At 44.5% G+C, this 13,524-nt stretch overlaps 1 protein-coding gene across 1 annotated transcript in view; it reads left to right on the top strand.

Moving 5' to 3' along the window:
* The first annotated feature begins 4,645 nt into the window (after positions 1-4,645).
* Positions 4,646-13,524, top strand: part of Ankh (ANKH inorganic pyrophosphate transport regulator) — a 130,048-nt gene continuing 121,169 nt past the window's right edge. Inside the window, exon 1 of the mRNA XM_057789619.1 lies at positions 4,646-5,081. Coding sequence (XP_057645602.1) covers positions 4,986-5,081 — 96 coding nt within the window. The 5' untranslated portion in view covers positions 4,646-4,985. The remainder of the gene's footprint in view (positions 5,082-13,524) is intronic.

The following is a 13,524-nucleotide window of genomic DNA, read 5'->3' as shown; positions in this document are numbered from 1 at the left end:
AATCCCACCCCCAGTGATATATCTTCTCCAGCAAAGCTCTACCTCCCAACACTAACAACCTCTCCAAATGGACAACTCAGAACCAAGCACTCGAATATCAGCAGCACGGGGGATGTTCTCACTCAAACCTTGTATCTTGTAAAACAGTCTCTCTTTATAGATTTATACATGCCTATTTTGTTAAACACAGAGACATGTAAAAGGTAAATAATTCTTGCTCGTATTTATGCCAGGCAAATGCAGCCACTGTGCATAACTGAGCATAGTCTCTTTCAGGATTTTTTTTTTGTTGTTATATGACCAGTGTAGTGTCTGTACACCTTGTAAGAAATGTGGACTAAAGGTGATCAAATCTAAGGCTTTATAAATCAAAAGTAAAGTTGTACCTTTCCGAAGATATTATCTTTTAAATCTAACTGATATAATGCGGGGATATTTCAGTTTCTGCATAAGTTAGAAAACTTCCTACTTATCACCATTTTAGTGGAATATTATTTGAACTAGGTAAAAATGTGTTACATTTGTCTATGCTGCGAAATATATCTTTAACTGTGTAAAAGTGTGTTACATTTGTTTATGCTGCGTTTGTTTAATGGTGTAAGGATGTGTTACACTTGTTTGTCCTGTATTTGTTTAATTATGTAAAAGATGTGTTGCATTTGTTTTGCCTGGCCTGCCTAAGGCACCTGGTTGGTCTAATAAAGAGATGACCAGCCAATAGCTAGGCAGAGAAAGGATAGGCGGGGCTGGTAGGCAGAGAGAACAAATAGGAGGAGAAATCTAGGAAAGGGTGGAGTAAGAGGCCAGAATGAGGGAGGAAGAGAGGGATATGTCCAGGGTAAGAAGCTAGGCAGCTGCCAGGCAGCCAGCTTGAAAAGTAGTGAAAGTAAGATACACAGAAGGAAAGAAAAGCAAAAAGCCCTAAAGCAAAAAGTGGTTAAAGAGAAACAGGTTAATTTAAGTTAAAAGAGCTACGCAGAGATGAACCTAAGTTACGCTGAGCACTCAAAACTAATAATAGGGCTGGGGAGATGGTTCAGAGGTTAAGAGCATTGGCAGTTCTTCCAGAGGTCCTGAGTTCAGTTCCCAGCAACCACATGGTGGTTCACAGCCATCTGCAATAAGATCTGGCCCCTCTTCTGGGCCATATCTTCTGCATGGATACATGTTAGCAGAACACTGTATGTTTAATTAATAAATAAATCTTAAAATAAAAAACAACCTAATAATAAGCCTCTGTGTCATGAGTTGGGAGCCCGTTGGTGCCCCAAAAGAGAAAGTTTGATACATACCATCACTTACATTTTGTGGTTATTATTGACATGACAGCTATATTTACAAGATGGGAAGAGCAAGGCTTTCTTTAAAATCTATTATCTGATTATGATTCTATTTTTTAAAAATATTCATTTTCTTTGTTAATTATGGAGGGTTGTGCACATGAGTGTAGTTGCCTGCATAGTCCAGAAGAGGGCGCTGAAATCCAGGGAGCCGAAGTTGCAGGCAGTGGCAAGCCATCAGACTTGGTTGCTGAGGACCAAACAGTAAGCATTCTTTATACACACACACACACACACACACACACACACACACACACTTTATTGATTCTAATTGAGCTAACATTTTCCCTACTCCTTTTCCTTCCTCCCATTTCCCTTTCCACCCCACCCCTCCCCATGCTCTCAATATACTCAGGAGATCTTGTCTTTTTCTCTTTCCTAGATGGATCCATATATTTCTCTCTTAGGGTCTTCTTTTGTTGTCTAGGTTCTCTGAGGTTGTGAACTATAGGCTGGTTATTCTTTGTTTTATGTCTAAAAGCCACTGATGACTGAGTATAAATTATATTTGTCTTTCTGGGTCTGGGTTACCTCACTCAGTATGTTTTGGTTTTTGTTTTTTTTTCTAGTTCCATCCATTTGCCTGCAAATTTCATGATGTCATTGTTTTTTTACAGCTGAGTACATGTACCACATTTTCCTTATCCATTTTTCAGTTGAAGGGCATCTAGGTTGTTTCCAAATTCTGGCTATTAGAAATAATGCTGCTATGAACATGGTTGAGCAAATGTTCCTGTGGTATGATTGAACATCCTTTGACTATATGTCTAAGAACGGTATTGCTGGTTCTTGAGGTAGATTGATTCCTAATTTTCTGAGAAATGGTCATACTGATTTTCATAGTGACTGTACAAGTTTGTACTCCCACCAGCAATGCAGGAGTGTTCCCCTTATTCCACATCCTCTCCAGCATAAGTTGTCATCAGTGTTTTTGATCTTGGCCATTCTGACAGATGTAAGGTGGTATCTCAGAGTTCTTTTGATTTGCATTTTCTAATGGATAAGGATGTTGAGCTTTTCCTTAAGTGTCTTTCAGCATTTTGAGAGTTCTCTATTTAGGACTGTGAAAGTAAGCATTCTTAACTATTGGGCCATTTCTCAAGCCCTGATTGTGATTCTTTAGCATAAGAAGCAGATTAAATGTCTCATTCCCTTTTCAAGCTTTCCTGGCGTTACGGGAATTCATATTCACTTAAAGTCCAAGAAATTGTTCTTTGCCTTAATCAAAGATGACTCTAACTCACTCATTAAAAACACTCCAGGACAATGCCCTTTGACTGATTCTCTCCCCATCCCCTTCAGACCATGAGTGTGTATTCACTACAGCAGCTGAGATGTGGCAGCCCTGGTCCAGGGACCAGTGAGAGCAAACTGGCCTTCAGGAGCATTGATCGAGGACCTCATCAATTTACATCCCAGACAAAGGTCAGCACAATTAGATCACTTTAATTGAAATGAGCTTTTGCAATGCTAGACTAACAGAATGGGTAAACCGCCAGACCATATTTGCTTTAGAACAGAAGTCTTGCTCAGTGAATTCCTTTAAATGACCCGTTCCCTTTTTGTACGGTTAACTTAATAACTGACTACACAGAAACATGCCATTCAGACATTGCTCCTGAGGAGAGCCCTTCCTGTTTTGCTGGGAAATTTCTTTAAAGGTAGCTGTTTGACATATCAAATGCAATGAACAATTACCAAAGTTTTGTTTTAATTTTGGGTTACATGGAGCTGAGGATAAATTGGTTTCCTACCTTTTGCGGGCCTCATTCAGAGTGTATAGAACTGAAGAGGACATAAGGCATCAATATAAAAATATTTAATCTGCACCAGAAAGTTAATGTCTCAAGCTATTATTTATTTACTTCCTTGTGTATTTAATTTTCTGAGGCAAGACCTCCCTATATAGTTCTTGCAGGCTTGGAACTCATTATGCCACCCAGACTGGCCTTGTACTTACAGCAATCCTCCTGCCTCTGCTTCAGCTTCAAGTGCAGTATTAACATGAGCCTTACAGAGAGATAACGTGAGGGAATAATTTTATTCCTAAGCACAAAGTAATTCAGAACCCAAGACCCCTTGTTCAGAAATTAATTTCAAGAGAGCAAGACCAGGGTCTGAAGAAAGAATTGGCTCAGCAGTTAACAGCACTGGCTGCTTTTTCCGGAGGACCCTGGTTCTGTTCCTACCACCCACACGGCAGCTCACAAACTTCTGTTATCCAGGTGAGCCAACGCTCTCTTCTGGCCTCTGCAGGCACAGAACATCCATATTGGCACAGGCATACATGCAGCAAGAACATCCATGCACAAAAAATAATAAAATGTGTATGTATGTATGTATGAACAAATTTAAAGAAGGCAAGAGCAGAGTGTCAAAGCAAACACAGGCCCTGCTGTGAGCTGGGCTTTTTTGTGACTGTACATGTCACATGCGCATGAGGCCAGCTCCGCCCTGCTGCAAATCCTTTTTCTTTCGCTGCCTTGAACTCTTTTTTTCATGCGCTGTGTTGGGATTCCGGCTGATGTTGGCTTTGTCAAGCTGTTCAGTTTTAGAATCTCTAGGGGCATATTATAATACAGCCAAATAGATTTTCTTTTCTTTCTTTCTTGTTCTCCCCCACCCCCCGCCTAATTCAAAGGCAAATTTACCGGTTGGCTTTAAATGAATAAATAGTTGCACATTGCTAGCAAAAGCTGGAGGCCAATATGTAGCATCCCAGAACCCTAGCCCGAGAGCCTGCTGGACAGCCAGGCAGTCCTTGCCACTCGGTGCATTTTCCTCAGGGGCCACAGATCTCCGTCGTCCCTGGAAACCCCTAGGGAGATGCTCATTCTGGGAAACCTTCCTTCTGTCCCTCTGAGGCAGCGACATCCCCATCTGAAACAGCTCCCTGCACCTTCCTGCCAGTCCTGAGGCCGCCCGGACACCGGGGCCTTCCCAGTCGGGTTATCCCGGGAGCTCTGCGCCCGGTTCCCAACTCTGGAGAGCGCGCTCACGCCGCCTTCCCGGGTCCTCCAGGGACAGCGTGGGGCCGTCAGTGCCGGCTCGCCCAGCCCGTGCAGCCCGGAGTCCGTGCCCTGCTCCACACTCGGCGCTCCCGGCCGTGGCAGCGCCGGGGTCCCACGCGGGCAGGGACACGAGCGTGCTGTGCGAGCGCAGCGCCCCCCGTGGCCGGGCCGCACGCAGCGGAGCTGGGAGGCGGTGCCGGGCCGGCCCCCTCCCGGGTCGCCAGCGGTGTCGCGCCTCCGCCCGCCCCTGATTTCCTCCGCTCGGCGGCGGCGGCGGCGGCGGAGGCGCCTCGTGCGCGCGGTTATTTATTTATTTCCGGGCCCAGAGCGCTTATAATGGAGCCGCTGTCAGCAGAAGCTCCTGCTGCCGCCGCCGCCGCCGCCGTCGTCCCTGTCCCTTCTCTCTTGCTCCCCGGCAGATCTTTGTTGTGTGGGAGGGCAGCGGGGATGGACTTGAGCTTGCGGCTCTCCTGCTAGAGCAGCCGCGCTTGGAGAGGGCGCCGTCGCCGCCAGCAGCCGCCGCCCCAGGCCCCGCCGGCCGCGGCCTCCGTCCCCGCGCCGCGCTCCGCGCGCCTACCAGCACAGTGCCCTCGCGGCGGCAGATGAGTGTGGGGGTCAGCCCACGGCGGGGACTATGGTGAAATTCCCGGCGCTCACGCACTACTGGCCCCTGATCCGGTTCCTGGTGCCCCTCGGCATCACCAACATAGCCATCGACTTCGGGGAGCAGGTAAGCCCGGCCGCGCCCGGTGCGTCCCGCTCGCCCGGCCTCGGCCTTGAACGCCTGACGCTGGGGGATGCGGGAGGAGGGGAGTCACCTGCTCCGAAAGCCCCTTTACCTTGGAACATTTGACATGGCTTTGCAGCTTGCCGAGGGTGACTTTTTGCAGCACCCCGCTCCCTACCTCCGCAAATATTGGAGACTTTTTCCAGCTTTCTCTGGAAAATGGCAAGCGACGGGGTGATGGAGACCATCACCTATAGAAGGGGGTTTTCTTGCTCGGGAGGAGTATTATGTAATTTGTGATTATGTAAACCTCGGGCCCAGAACTCCATGTAGTTTCTAGTACCATTATGAGTGCTGGCTTTTTACTTGCACTCCGTTGGTGGTGTTGGTGATGGTGGGAGAATTTGCCTTACAATGTCTCCAAGTTGATTTTCCACGTACTTCCAATTTTTTAGGTCTTCGCTCATAGCCTAGAATAAGGTTTAGGGCTGTCCTGAAGGTGCCTTGCTTAGCGGACCACTGACTTTAAGATTTCTGTTTCCTTCCTTTCTTTTTTTTTCCCTCCACCTTCTCGGAGCAGTAAAGAACAGGACCACATTTCTGGTGTTGTCTTCTCATCCTTGTTCCTTTTTCATATTATCTCTGTGTTGCGTCATTGCCAATCTGGTGCTGCAGACTCTTCAGCAGCTGGGAGGCACGGGTACCCCACACTTTGCCTGTGGGAACTGTTTTTTGCAGGGCTTCCAGGCGGATGAAGTTACATCCTAAAGCCTGGGAGAGCATTTGGGGATGGGAGCTGCATCTTTTTAGAAGTCTAAGATAGACCTACTTTTGCAAATGGGCTCCTTCTCCCCACCCCTCCGAGACCTTGCTTCAAAGCAGAGGGATAAGCGCTCTTTTGTTCATGATGGGGATCCCCTGTGTTTGGGGATGGAGGCAGGAGAGAGGAATTCTAGACAGTTACTGAGTAGGCAGGTGTACCTAGTCCACCTCTCTGTGGGGAGTGGTGATTCACGTGCGAAGGTGAATAAGTGATACAGACGCACACGGAAAACCAAGGATCTGCTTCTTATGCCTTGGAGTAGGAAACGCACGACTATCAAAACATGTCATCAAGACCAGGGAAAACGTTTTAAATGTTTCATGGGTAGGTTTTGTTTGTTTTAAATGTTTCATGGGTAGGTTTTGTTTATAATTATAAACATCAGTTAGTGATTTCCTCAGAGACTGTGGCCAAACTTTTAGGGCAGAAATTTAGACTCCACTGAAGAGTTTGGGCACCGCACATCGCCAATCACATAGAGGACTCACACAAGAGTCTCTGAGCTTGTGTGTTGTAGGGTGCCCAGTAGGAGACCTGTAAATCTATTCCTAGCTTCCAGATTCTCTGCATGAACAGTATAGGCTTCTTTGTCATTTTATAGCTTGTGGGGGAGGCAACACAGTGCCTAATTATAAAAACTGTTCTCAGCTGGGCCTCCCAGGACTCCGGAGACAGAGGCAGGTGGATCTCTGAGTTCAAGGCCAATCTGGGCTACAAAAAAGTTTCAAATCAGCCAGGGCTGCAAAGTATGACTCTATCAGAAACAAAAATCAAAAAACAAAAATACAAAACTCACAAACCAATTTATTATCACAAAAAATTGACAGTATTGAGAAATAGAGATGTGTGGAGTTCTCCACTGAACAAGAAATTTATGTAGAACAAAATCACCGTTTTAAAAATAATATACATAAGCCAGGTGGTAGTGGTGTACTCCTTTAATCCCAGCACTTGGGAGGCAGAAATAGGTGGATCTCTGTGGGTTCCAGGCCAGCCTGGTCTACAGAGAGAGTTCCAGGACAGGCTCCAAAGCTACACAGAGAAACCCTGTCTTGAACAAAACAAAACAACAATAATTTATATGTATATACACAAATAAGCATTATAGCAAAGAATGAAGATACATTTATTTTTGCAGAAACTGCTTTTGATTATATATATATATATATATATATATATATATATATATATATTTGTCCTTTTAGTCCCATGGTTGCTGCTTGATAGTCCGAAACATTAATCACTTTCATTCATTGATTATCAAGCACGTGCTTAAACTATCATGTTATATTGATGCATGTTACATTTGAGGGATGGAGGAGAGGTCTAGGTGTGGTAAATCTCATCCCCAAGAAATACACAGATAGTAAATGGTAGACCTAAATTTCAGGTCCACACCCACCTCGGCCCTTATTGGTTCTGATGGTCACCTCCTCCACTCCAGGCCGCAAAGTGATAATTCCTCAGCTTTCTTGGAAATTTAGAAAGAAGTTCTAGCTTTCCAGATCTCGTCCTATGCCCAGATTTAATCTTAGCTGCCATATTTTGAACCTTTAAAATTCTGTTTATTCATTCATTTATTGGTTTAGTGAGAAACACACAGAGACACATGCACAAGAGAGACAGAGAAAGTGCTTCACAAAGTACCCTGTCAAAGTCAGAGAGCAACTTGTGGAAGGCTGGGCTCTCACCTTCGTCATGTGGATTCCAGCGATTGAACTCAGGTTGTCAGGCCCGGCAGCAAGCACCTGTACCAGCTGGGCCACCTGGCCAGCTCCCATAATTTGAACTTGAAAGTCTCAATAGATAGAGGTAAATTGTGAATGCGTGCTCCCAGGAGAGGGAAACTGAAGCCCAAACACTCGTGTTAGAAGAAATGATCCCTCAGGTAATACGGTGGAAACAATATTTAATTCTGGTAAAGTTGGCTTAGTCTTTGGGGAGAAAGAGTGAGAAATAGCCAGTACCTCATAATAAAGTGATTGAAATCAGCCTTCACCACAGAACAATGGTGATTGCTAAGGAAAGAAGCAAAATGCTAGGGTGTGTTAATTTTAGAGTGTTATTTATTAGTAGGGGTGTGTGTGTGTGTCTCTCTGTGTGTGTACATATACATGTGAATGTCTACCATGGCACACATGTGGAGGTCAAAGGACATTTTCCCCCCACCTCTGGGTGGGTTCCTGCTGCCAGACCTGCGAGGCAGGAGCTTCACCCACTGAGTTGTATTGCTCATCCTAGGATGTATTTTAAACAGCATTTGTCTTTCATGCTACCTGGGTGTCTATTTGATCATCAGGTACAGAGTCCCTGATTTTCTTGAAGCCAGGTTCACCAAATGTCTTAGTCAGGGTTTCTACTGCTATGATGAAACACCATGACCAGACGCAAGTTGGGGAGGAAAGGGTTTATTTGGCGTCCACATCATGGTCTATCATTGAAGGATGTCTGGGCAAGAACTCAAAATGGGCAGGAATCTGGAGACAGGAACTGATGCAGAGGCCGTGGAGGGGTGCTGCTCACTGGCTTGCTCATCGTGGCTTGCTCAGGCTGCTCTCTTATAGAACCCAGGACCCCCAGCACAGGGTGGCTTCCCCACAATGGGCTGGCACCTCCCGCATCAATCACTAATTAAGAAAATACCCAAGGGTCTGGCCTACAGTTAGATCTGATGGAGGTATTTTCTCAGTTGAGGTTCCCTTCTTTCAGATGACTATAGCTGGTGTCAAGGTTACATAAAAATCAGCTGGCACATCGAGTTATATAGAACAAATAACTATTTCAATAGGTGATCAGTCACGCTTAAAATGTTAAGGGTGACTTTAAAGAATGTTGCAGTTGTTCCTAAGATGAAATTTGTTCTGCCCAGCATCAGATTGTCCTCGTTCTGACACTAGGTAAGATACCCTCCCCCACCAAAGAGAGGAGTTTGCTACACAGCCCAGGCTAGACTCATGCCTCAGCCTCCTAAACTCTGAAACTCGAGGGATGTGCTCCTAGGCCAAGCAGATATTCCAGATGCCTCTAACGGAGTCATGAGTTTGGTAGAATTCCATGTGGTCTTCTCACAGTGTGAGCCACCCGACATGGGTGTGAGGAACCGTCCTCTGGAAGAGCAGTACCCATTCTACTCTGCCGATCCGTGTCCTCCGCCCCAGCCTAGCCTTTCTGAAGAAAGTCCTTTCTAATATAGAGAGCCTGGAGTTGGACGTCTGAGTTAGAGGGGAGAATGAAAGGGCCAGGAAAAAGTTAATGCTCTCTCCTAAAATATATCTTTCTTTGCAAAACAACGTTTTCCATAAACCAAGAGGTATAGGGATAGAAAGGGTGAATAATATCCATGTGGGGCAGAAGTCTCACTTAGAAAAGACCCTTCTTTCATTCAGGGTCACTGAACCACGCAGGGACCTCCTAGCAGGATTTCCTGATGTCATAATCAGAGTGTCTGTACCTGTGGGCAAAGTGTTGTAAAACCGGTGTCCATCCCAAGCAAAGATTCCAAATGCTAGTAGGACAGACGCTCTACCCCTTCAATCTGTTCGGATCAGTGGGATACATTTTAATATGGTTCTTTTTCTAATTATAAAAGTAATATGTGGCCTGGCGCTATAGGACATGACTAGAATCCCAGCACTCAAGAAGCCTGGGCCACATGAGACTCTGTCTCAATTCTTAAAAAGTAAAATATGCTAGTTGTTAAGTTTGGTAAGAACTGAAAAGCAGGGACTGAGAGGAAGGTATTTTTAATTCCACTGTGAAGAGAAAATTGTAATGATTTGGACATCTCTTGCCTACTAGTTTTTTGAACCTAGTTGAGAGAGAGAGGAGAGTGTGAGTGTCGTATATATGCATGTATAATGTTTCGCTGAGTGTCGTATATATGCATGTATAATGTTTCATAGGACACAGAAACATTTTCCACAAATAGTTTTAAAGTATTTATGGGTCTGGGGATGTATCTTAGGAGTGGACTGCTTGTATAGGATGCTCAAAGATCCTGACTTCAATCCTTGACACTACCACCCCTACCGCACCCAAACAAACAAGCAAACAAATAAATAAATGTAAGGAAACAGAAAACCCCACCCTGCTACACAAACAGAAGCCCTACAGGTGTTTAAGTGTGACTTTAAACAGCGGCGTAATAATTTCACTTGACTTGTGAACATGCCTTAAGTCTCTTTGCTGTATGTCACCCTGTTTTTTAAACAGTGAGGTTTCTTGTTTGTTCTTTTGCAACACAAAGTTTCGATGGACATCTCACTGTTAGCAGGCGCAGACTGTGCTCCGTCTAAGGCCCTGGGCTCTAGGCCTGGCTTTTGTGCCTATTTCAGTTTGTCATTTTTACATAGAAAATGAGGTCATGTTTTTTTCTTAAAGTCCATATTTAGTCAAGGACAGTGTGACCTCCATAGGACTCCCTGTCACTTTTCTCCCATGCTTCCATTCTCCTCAGTGGTGCATCTGCACTTAAGTCTTTCTCTTTAGGTTACCCGGGAGAGCTGTTGTTTGGGGAGCCGCAAAGGTATAATCCTGTGGTTGGTCGGTCTATTTCCTTATTTACTGAAGTGGCTTGATGAGAATCTTAAATGGTACTTTTTCAGTTTGCTCCTTTCCAAGCCTGTCCCTCATACATGCAGATCGTATCTACACCTCTTTCTAGTAACAGAGGAGTTCTTAAAACTGATTTTGTGGCGTAGAATGTGATGTCATTTCCGGGATGGGCGTACTTGTGAGAGGGAGCACACTCAGCTGGATGTTAGTGATAATTTGGTTTTCATTTCTTTCTACTCTTCCTTGTTTGGTTTGGGGTAGTGGAGGTGGTCATGGTGTAGTGGGGGTGTAGAGTGGGGTGACCGAGGTGGTCAGGGTGCAGGGGGGGAGGGGAAGAGATCCTGGGTGGATATGTAATTTCTTCACTGTTTTATTAAGCTGGAGACAATAAACCCTGCGAATTTCCCAGTATACCATGCCAGAGAGACCTACGGGTATCTTCATGTTTTAAAAAAGATTTGTATTAGGTGTTCTTGTGAGTCCTGTAGCTCTGGTAGTCACCCTCGAGATTAAATAAAGGTTATTTTCTTCAGTTTTATCTGGATACAAGTGGCCCACACCAGTGAGTTTTCATAACAAGTAAAGCTTGTCCTTTTAAGAACAAAATCTTTTTTAAATTTAAAGCTAATCTCATTAAACGATATCTGTCCATATTGTGTATTTCTCTACCTTATGAAATATAGTTTGCAAAACATAGTGCAACATTCTTGGCAGCCTGTAGCTATCTCTGTCTTGTGCTAGGCAATCAGGGTTGGCCATGATAGTGATGTTCAAAATATTCCACAGTGTCACACAAGCCAATAGGAATTGACTTTGCCCAGTCCTGAGCCATTTGGGGCACTATTTCTATGAGCTTTGGAGATCCTTGGATGTGTGATAGAACTTGAGTTAAAAAAAAAAAAAATTAGGTCACCTATCTGATTTCATTATTTTTCACCAGAGAATTGATATCCAACATGTATGTAGCATGTCTACCCATCCTCTTTATTCATGGTGATAAAAAGCAATTAAAATAAACAGCTTGTTGAGTTTGCCTTTAAATTTTCTGCCTTGGGTCTGGTTGGTGTCCAGGAAGCCAAAATTCATTATACTGCCAGGTAAAATAAAGAATAACTCTGGTAGCCTCTAGTGACACGTTTTCTTTTGTTCATTTTTGCTTCTCTTCTAAAAAGATCTACAGTCATTGTCAGTGACATAATTTATCTTTTTTGTCCTTTATGTTTTTTGCTGCTTTCAGAGTTTCAAACAATATATTTAATTCTGCTCAGTCCCTCCCTCCACGCCTCCTCCATACATCGTTCCATCCCTACCCAAACTACTTTGTGTCTTCCTTTTTTTAAAAATGTTTAACCCACCAAGTGCAGTTTGTGCTGTTCACATACTCTGGGATGTGTGGCCTTCCACTGAAGAGTGTTCAGACCACCGTGGGTTGCATTCTTAAAGAAACAGAACTTTGTCTCTTCCGGCAGCTACCAATTGCTAGTACCTCCCTTCTCCATGCTGGAGTTTTGTGTGTCCTGAGCGTCCATAGGTCTTGGACATACTGTCTTTTAACTACTTTGATATCTTATGTGCAGTAGCGCGCTGTATCCAGAAAGCATGGCTTACTTGTTGTCATCCATTGTCTCAGACTGCTACACTCTTTTCTGTCCCCTCTTCCTGAGCCCTGGGAGAAGGGCTCTGGTATAGATATCCCGTTTAGAGCCGAGCACTCCATAGTCTCTTATCTTCTGCACCCGGATCAGTTTGGGGTCTTTGTGTTCATCACCATCTACTGCCAAAGAATGCTTTTCTGATTGGGGTTGAAAGATGCACACTGATCTACAGGTATACCAGTAAATCATTAAGAGTCAGTTTAATAGGCTGGGCGGTGGTGGCGCAGGCCTTTAATCCCAGCACTCGGGAGGCAGAGGCAGGCGGATCTCTGTGAGTTTGAGACCAGCCTGGTCTACAAGAGCTAGTTCCAGGACAGGCTCCAAAACCACAGAGAAACCCTGTCTCGAAAAAAAAAAAAAACCAAAAAAAAAAAAAAAGATAAGTAGCAGTTTAATATATGACGTAGGTTTAACAGAGTCACAGTAATAGGTTCTCCCCTGCTGCCTATGACCTATCTCGGCATTGGTTCTTGGCCTGATAATGGTGCCAAGTATGGGTTTCATCTTGCGGAATGGGACTTAATTAAACCCAGGCTGAAAGTCGCTGGCTACTCCTGTGACATTCGTGCTACTAGTGCACCAGTGGAAACATCTTGTCAGGTTGGTCATCGATGCAACTCTTCGGGTTCACAACTAGATATGATTGGTAACTTGTTTTCTCCCCCGGTAATGTGACTAGCACCTTCCAGGACTGTGAAGGCTGGTCGGTAGGAGTAAAGATTCCTGGCGAGTACCAGCTTGAGTTCTCAATGACTCATGTGTAGGGTGTCTTAAGCCGTAGGGTCTTACTGTGAAGTTATGGAGGATAACAAGGGCACTGGCAATAGTCTGTGATGTTTGGGGGTTTGTGAAACCTTCCTGACCAACAACTGCAAAGGAGGCAACCATTCCCAATGCTAGGCTTTTTATTTATTATTCTGTGGTGTCTAAAGGAGCATTGTTGCCCCAGTATAGAATAACGCCATTTAAACTCCACATATGTGTCTATATTAGGAAACTTCTATGGTAGGTTAATGTTAGTTATCCCTCCCCTATTCCATCATCTACTCTGCCCTTCTCTCTGCCTCCCCATTAAATCTTTCTTATACCTTTTAGTCCCTTTCAGCCCTTTATATTGCTGTGCTCTATCTCCCCATCTTGAAATCCCCCATTGACTCCTTGGTTATTTTCTGAACCTTGTGGATATTTTAAATGCTACACATATACCTAAAGATTATGAGAAGGACCCCCAAAGCACAGGTAGTAAGACCAACAGTTAATAGATGGAACCTCGGGAAGCTAAAATGATTACATACAGCAAAGGACACCATGGTTCAAGTGATGAGGCAGCCTCTAGGATGGGAAAAATATCTTTACAAGTTATACATCTGGCAGGGGGTTAGGATCTAGAATATACAAATAACTTAAAACACTG

The sequence above is a fragment of the Chionomys nivalis genome, chromosome 15, assembly GCF_950005125.1.
Source record: "Chionomys nivalis chromosome 15, mChiNiv1.1, whole genome shotgun sequence".
Taxonomy (NCBI): Eukaryota; Metazoa; Chordata; class Mammalia; order Rodentia; family Cricetidae; genus Chionomys; species Chionomys nivalis.
The sequence above is the reverse complement of the archived record's forward strand: the minus strand, read 5'-3'. Positions and strand labels throughout refer to the sequence as shown.